Here is an 8,347-nt window from a genome sequence, read left to right on the forward strand (position 1 = left end):
TAATTATTATTTTTGTTAAGTAATGATTAGGATATAAATATTGAGTAAAGATTTTGTTCCCCGCAATTCCGTCCCCTAAGTGTACCCCTAACAACTAACTAATTAACTATCCCCTTAACGGTCTAACCCTTCTCTATCTCCAAGTTATTTATAAACAGATCTATTTTCTAACAAACTTACAAAATCAGACTGAAGTCTCTCCTCCGTCTCTTCATGGCCTTCACGGCCTCCGCTTCTTCTCTTTCTCGGCGTGGTGCACCGTCGAGATCCGGCGAGAAGAGCGTAGTGCACCGTCGAGATCCGATGAGGAGAGAGCATGGTGCACCGTCGAGATCCGACGGGGAGAGCGTGGTGCACCGTCAAGATCCGACGGAAAGAGCGTGGTGCACCATTGGAGGGGGTCCATGCTAGCCCAGCGAAGGTTGTCAGAGTGGAACATATGAATACTTCATTAGTTAGATATGAATACTTCATTTGTTAGATATGTATTCATGTTATTAGATATGAATATTTCTTGAAAGAGGTGGAGTGAGAGAGATGAATCTGACAATGAATTTTGAATTGTATAAATTATTTCGAACATGTATGAATACTTCGTAATCGTTAGTATGAATACTTATTGAAAGAGGTGGGGTGAGAGAGATGAATCTAACTTTGAATTTTGAATTGTATAAATTATTTCAAACATGTATGAATACTTCGTAATCGTCAGTATGAATACTTCTTGGAAGAGGTGGGGTGAGAGAGATGAATCTGACTTTGAATTTTGAATACTATAAATAAGTAGGAAAACATGTATGAATACTTCGTAATCTTCAGTATGAATACTTCATTTGTTTAGATATGAATACTTCTTTATTTAGATATGAATAATATATAGATTCGCTGTAGTGGTCCCCAATCTTGGCAAATGTCGTTTTCAGACGGTTGTGGTCCCCAATCCAGGCTGTCACAAGACGTCAGCGGTCCCCCTGGTCGTTACTGGTCCCCTCCAACTTGTGTTTACATATGACGAATGGTTCTGATAATAAGTATGAATACTATAAATTCGTAGGTATGAATACTATACGTTTTGACTATTAATAAAATAACATTAATCTTGCTCTTTGGTGGTAGTTAGCACGTTTTAATTATTTTTTTTGTCTTTCAGTGCGGGGGACAGATAGGGGACTGAACTAGGGGGACTGTTAGTCGATCCCATAAATATTAACGATGAAGATGTTATCAAACCTAAAATTTATATAAATGAGTCAAATAAGTTGTTTCAGTTTCACTATACAAATAAAATAAATATCTATTGATAATAGATAGGAAATGAACTTCAGGATGTCTGTAACGAATGCATATTGAGACCATCATACTAGGCCATTTCCTTCGAGAACTATTTTGTGAATCAAAATTTGTTAATGGTCTATACTAATGCAGTTCACTAAAGTTTTTTGAAAAACAAAGCAATGACATACACGAACAATGAGAAAATTATATATATATACACAAACACTCACAATATTTGATAGAATAAAACGAAATAAAAATCTCACGTTGCATAGCTACCAACCAAATATGTAATCATACAAATTTTCACCCAAACCAACCTAGCTATAACAGAGAAGAACTTACAAACTATAACAGACAAGTACTTGGTAACAAACCCATGATTTGGAACCTTTTATTTTATTTAATGCAACTGCAGCCTTGGCCATGAATTGAAAAAAAACAAACCCACATACGTAAATGCACCCAAACAAGCACAAAACAAACTCACTTACGTAAATCAAAACCTGCTAAAATTTAAGAGCATTGGTAGCCGGAGGGAACACCCTTGCCACAGTAGTTGAGCACAAGGCTAAGGTTTATAGGCAGGTTTAGATTGATGCCCAAAATATTTGCTTTAAGAGCAGTGCACAGGCAGACAGCTGCCTCGAGATCAACCAAGCCCCCGAGCAGGGAGCAGCAAGAGCTTGTTGGCACAGTGCCGAGTTTTATGCCCTTGATCAAGCCTAGTATATCGGCACAAGCACCTAGCTTTAGTGCATCAACTGGGCACTTGTTAGATGATGGTGGTGTCGCCGGTGGCGTTGCCGGTGGTGTAGATGGTGGCGTCAAGGGTGGTGTTGGCGGGCAACTGCTCTTTGGTGGCGGTGCCGGTGGCGTTGTGGGTGGCGTCTTTGGTGGTGTCTTCGGTGGTGTTGTGGGTGGCGTCTTCGGTGGCGTTGCGGGTGGTGTCGGGCAACTGCTCTTTGGTGGCTTTGGTGGGGGTTTTGCTGGCGGTGGCGTGGCACATTTTGCATTGGCAAGGACAAAGAAAATAAGGTTAACTGCAAGGAAGAGTGTGGCTTTGGATGCCATTGTTAAAATATTTAACAAAGAATGTTATTTGGGTTTTATTAGGGTTTGGTATTGGGTGATGATGAAGGTATGATATTTGTGATGCTTTATATAGAAGTGGGAATAAGGAATGACAAGAACTTGCCATGTGAAAAAGGGTTTGGATGAAATCAACAGCTGGCCTAGAGCGTAGGGATTTTTGTCGCCAGGAATAATTGATCTGATTTCATTTTAATCATTTTCTACTGGAACGGTGAATTATTAATTTGTATCTGAGATTTTATTGTTATTGTGTACCCAGGGTGTTTAATATGTTGAGGAGGGTTCAAATGAACCCAAATTTTTGTGCACCCAAATGCACCCTATCATTTTTCTCCGTTTTTAAAGTCCGAATAGTCAATCCGAACCGTTAGATGCGATCTATATATTAAGATGTACTTGAAGACCAAATTTTACATTTTTTGGAATTTTTTTACTATTTATTTAGCCACTTTGAAAATCGCTGATCCAATGGTCCAGAAAATGTAAAATCAGCGATTTTCAAAGTGGCTTAATAAATAGTAAAAAAATTCAAAAAAATATAAAATTTGGTCCCCAAGCACATCTTAATATATAGATCGCATCTAACGGTTCGGATTGACTATTCGGACTTTAAAAACGGAGAAAAAGAATTTGAAAGATAGGATGCATTTGGGTACACAAAAATTTGGATGCATTTGAACCCTCCTCTAATATGTTCATTTATAATTTATATATACTTCATCTATATATTGTACTTTGGTTTGTTTCTTCTAGCTAGTTCGAAAAACCTGCTATATAAGATCACATGTCGGAAGTTTCTAGTATAGAGATTGAAATTAAGGTTTTGCATGTATTACGTTCTGGTCAATTACTAATCAATTTCGTGTGCGTTATTTGAAAATTTACTTGTACAATGTATGAATCATGTGTCATCTTCGTAAAGATGCAGTGATCATCTATTTCAGACTTAATTACACGGTTCAAATTATACGAATCTTACCTGAACCATTTGCTATAACTATTTAATTTATCTATTAAACAGATATTGGGAACATCGCTACTCTAATTGTTACAAAAAAATAAGGATAAAAAAAGGTGATGGATTTTTAAGCCATACATTAAAAACTATATACTCTAATTGTTACCTGAATCATTCCTATGCATATTTTGAGCCGTAGAATCAGACATATTAAATATTTATTATTAAAATTATTTCTTTAAGAAGTTACTATATAGTATTGACCGTGCAAAAATAATTATTTACTCATTTGATAGAACACTCACAACATCTAGTGAAATTTAATTGTTTATTAGTAAATTTTTTGTATAATTTTGTGGCATGTTAAATAAATTTAAAAAACGACTGGCAACATTGTTACTGTACTTGATAAAGAATGAGATAAGTCCATAGGAAATTTTTTTTTTTTTAAAGTTAGCGGCTTTAAATGCCTACTAACAATTCGATTGATAAAAAACATATTTACAACGAGTCAAACGACTCTAATTTCTAAATCTAATCCTTTATTCTCACAAAATATTTTAAATTACTCTAATTGCCCTTAATCACCCTCTAAATTCTTAGATCTACTTTTTAACTAGATTTGCTCTTCAAATTCTACTTATATAAACTCATAATCACTCTAATACCTTAATCTTCATATCGCTTCACGACCGGATCCGCTCTTCCGACCACTGCCGCACTTCGATGACCGGATCTACTCACCGTCATGCGTCAATCAAGATGAGGACTCTACGCTCTGAACTCCGACGATACCGCACTCTCAGCTCCGCTCGATTCCCTCCTCTCTCTCATTCTCTTTTATGCTCAAAAAAATAGAGCCAAGCAAAAGAGAGAGGAGGGGGCATGATCTACAAGTAGTGACAAAGACGAACAAATATGGAGTGTCGTTTTGGGGGGGGGGGCTGTGGTGGGCAGCAGCTGGTGGCTCCCCCCCGTCCACAGGAATTCATATCACCTATAAGGTTAACATAATAGTAGCTTGTAGCTAGCAGTGGTTATGCGCCTTAATTGGTACTTTATTTATAGTAATATAATTTTGTAGTAATAATATTCTCTTTCCTTAGAATGTTTGTAGTACGTGTTGCTGGGATATTCAGCACTTTTCTTCCTTCTACATGTCTTCCTCTCAGGGGAATATCTGCTCATGTCGCGATGGTTTGTAACTTTGTATGGTTTCATGAATCAGGCTAGCCCCCCTTTATGAGCTCCTGGAAAGAAGACGGTCTTAACAGAACAGCAAACCATGTCTCTTTACCCCCAACGCAATGAAAGCATATGCTGTTTACCAAGAAGTGTGAAGGAAGGGGCAGAATGCAATCAATAGAAGCACGCACACCTTACAACTACCGAATATCGTACGTAGTTTCTAGCAGAGGGTCTAAACCAATCTTCTAAAAGGCAAGCGGTGATTAGTTCTTTCAATGTCTCTGTCTTCCAAGTTCCTCTTTCAACTAAAGCTCACAAAAGAAAGCCATTCTCTTTGTCCCAACGTTGACAAATGTTGCACTGATATTAAACCCTAAAACCCTAAACCCTAAACCCTAAACCCTAACTCCATACAGTTAATTATACAACATCATACTATTCTACTGTGGATTCTTGGTAAAATTCGAGTGTAAAACATTACAAAGAATGTTCAAAGTTTAATGCAAAGGCCAGCTGTAATGTTTTTTATTTTATTTTTATTTTTATTTTTTTAGGGTTGTCGGCAATGCCAGCAAGATTTTGGATTAATATATACAGAAGCTGTAATGATTTGGTTATTCTAACAATTGCAAGTACTATTTAGAGTCACGGGATGCAATATTCTGTAAAAGGATTTTATGTGGCAAACAGGGAAAGATGTTTATTAAATTGTTCTTCCCCAGTAAAATGGGAATTCTAAACTTTTGATTTTGGCTAGGTACTATTTCTTCAAAATGTACTTTACATAAAGGCGAAAAGAAAAGATACAGTTTTGAATAAAATAAATGTGAAAGCAATTTTTCTATAATGATAGTTGATTTTGTTTTTTTTTAATATATAAGTAATTTAATAATGTTTTAAATAAAAAAAGGAGCACGGGAAAAATTTAAATATAGAGTAAACATGACTTGCATTAGTTGAAAAAAAATTAAGAAATTTAGCGATGACTTCGTCAGTACAAAGTAAACAAATTCAATTTCATTTTGCATCAAATAACATAAAAGAAACATAGAAGTCCTTACTATATAAAATGCAATAAACCTGTGAAAAGAAATGAATCTTAATTAACATGCACAAAATTGAGAGGATATTTACAGAGGATAAATATGAGCATTGTTAAAAATAATATGTGTATAACATAAGGAGGATAGTGACTGCAGTTGTTCTAATATTCTTAACCATAAGTAGATATGAGAATACTATTTTTATTCTTAACCATGTTATTACATCTCTGTATTTTTTTTTTTTTTTTTTTTGAGGCAGGTACTCGAGCATCTTTTTTTCTGGCAATGCCATAACATAAGTAGTTTTGAAATTTTGAACATAAGTAGATATGCATTATTCAATGATATATTATGTATTGAATGTTCTCACGAAAAATCGTTCCACCTTTAAATGTATTATTAATTTTTTTTAATAAGCGAAGTAGAACCATATTAACCTCAATTGGGCCAATTTATTTAACTAAATTTAGACACCTGAAGTTGTAATTATGTAAACTTTAAATTTTATGTAAATGAATTTGCAAATATTTTCAAAAAAAAAAAAGATGGTGCAATAGACTTGCTTAATTATTGACACAATGGCCAAAAGAAAATTGTAACAATGTTACTGAAAATATTTATATCAGGTTGAATGTCTGTAAAGATCAACACACTTTTTTTTGAGAATTAAAGTAAAGATTAACACACTTTTCTTTTCTTTTTCTCTAAGGAACACAAGACGCAACCACGCATTACATTCACAAATAAATTGTTGGCGTACAACGCCATGCATGCAACAAAAGAATTTTATTAATTGTCGGCAGGAGATGCTTCCATATGAATAGCTGTCTGCAATCACCGAAATTCTCTTCCAAAATATCTGGTAGCTAAAGAATTCTAGCCACGTGTCCTTCGACCTCAACCAGGCAAAAGAGGAAAGCTCAGGATAAGGCCCGCGACAATTTGCTTGGTGGTCCGAAATGTTATTGGGTCCTCATCACGTGATGAGGTTTGTTTACAAGAAATTAAATTGAGTTGCATGGATTTATCTTACGTCTCCGTTATTCTTTCCAGTTTTTTTGAGAAAAAAAACTGTGTTTATAATCTCTCAATTGGTTCATGAGGTCTTTTGATCTTTTGTAAAATGAGATATGTGCTGCTCTCATCCTGTCCATGGGCCATTCAATTTCGGCCCTACTGCTTCATGTCAACTTGGGCCGTAAGGTGTTAATTACAAATATGTATGGCCCAACGATAGATGATGAGAAAAGGAGCTTTTTATGAATTATGAAAATGTATCGGCTTATTATAGACCCTTAGATTATGCTAGTTGATTTCAATCGAGTCCGGTGGCTAATTGATCGTTCCGGGAATATGAGGGATTTTGGGGTGATGAGCTATTACAATGACATGATCTCCGACTTAGAACTTGATGTACCCCTGAAAAATAGGACCTACACGTGGTCTAACAAAAGGCCGTCGTCAAGTTTTTCTAAAATGGATAGAGCATTCATCTCAACCGATTTGTTCATGTGCTTTCCTTGGATTGTGCTAATGGTCCATTAAAGTTGGAGTCAAACTTGGGGTTAAGGGAGGCCGCATGACGCAAGATATTCATTTCAGTTTGAGAAGAAAGCTCTGCACATGCATGGGCAACATAGGGCGTAGCACATGCATATATAAACATGGCACTATAAGTCAGTAACTTCAATAATGCAAGGAGCGGATTTATTGTTCGACCGGTTGGAGGAAACTAGATCACTTTGATATTATCCTAGAGCTAATATTTATTTGTAATTTGTTTATATGATTGACTTTGTCAATTGTTCCTTGAGTTGCATTTACATATTAGTTCATCTAAGTTTGAGGACTTTAGATTGTGAAGCACTGCTTAAACAAAAGTAATGAAATTTAATTATTCCTAATCAAGGTAATTACAAGTAACACTAATTACACCAGAGATAAGTGTGAGATTAAATGTTTGATCAGGTTTCACAGATCAAAGTAGCCAGGTATCAATTTAATTTCACGGATGCATATCATTGTTCATATGCAATTGGATTGACCATACATGAATTAACTGGATTATGTGTTTTGTGTCATTAATGTTTCATGTGGTGTTGTTATCTCATGTGTGAGATTATCAATTTTCTTGGTTAAGAAGTGTGTATCAGTAATTGGTGTTTACTGCTCACCATAACTGGAAGCTATAAGGATATTAATTTTCTCTATATGTATGACTTATCTCTAGAAGTTCGCAAATGTGAAAAAGACTAATATCTCTCATACATGCGCATCGTGTCAAACATTGTGTGAGTAATAATCTCTCTTGGGTTCCTTGATAGAGTGATATTATATATGCGCACCACGATCAAATAATTTGAGCATGGTTATAATAAAACTCACATATCAAGTAAACATAATTGATAAGATAGCAAAGATAACACAATCCTAATTAGCACTTATCATTATAGATATCATGCGATATTGGAACAACACGGGTAGTGTATTATTCATTATCCATATTGGATAACGATACTGTCCGATTACACATCTGTATTTTTTGGATAGTCATGATGCATGGTTAGATGCTAATCTTAACTCATGGGAAAAGTTTCCATTACCAACACAATACATATCTAAACAGTTCACACCTACAAGGTCTCTAGTCGGAATGTCATATAAGATATGATACCACGAGATATGTTATGGTATAAAATATATCGTGTCACATTAATGTATGATTATGTTGGTCATAATATAACATTCATTCATCACTATTAGATTTATGAGGATTGATCAAATCAAT

At 35.2% G+C, this 8,347-nt stretch overlaps 1 protein-coding gene across 1 annotated transcript; it reads right to left on the minus strand.

Annotated features, from left to right (window-relative positions):
- Positions 1-1,499: 1,499 nt before the first annotated feature.
- On the minus strand, positions 1,500-2,402 carry LOC144549025 (uncharacterized). Its single transcript, XM_078297785.1, has one exon. It carries the CDS (start codon positions 2,347-2,349, stop codon positions 1,792-1,794), a length of 558 nt encoding a protein of 185 aa, XP_078153911.1. The 5' UTR covers positions 2,350-2,402; the 3' UTR covers positions 1,500-1,791.
- Positions 2,403-8,347: the final 5,945 nt, after the last annotated feature.

Source organism: Carex rostrata, chromosome 34 (assembly GCF_964058835.1).
Source record: "Carex rostrata chromosome 34, lpCarRost1.2, whole genome shotgun sequence".
NCBI lineage: Eukaryota > Viridiplantae > Streptophyta > Magnoliopsida > Poales > Cyperaceae > Carex > Carex rostrata.

What these genes read in the sequence shown, in the direction of transcription:
- LOC144549025 (XM_078297785.1), bottom strand. Translation starts at nt 2,349, where the DNA reads ATGGCATCCAAAGCCACACTCTTCCTTGCAGTTAACCTTATTTTCTTT.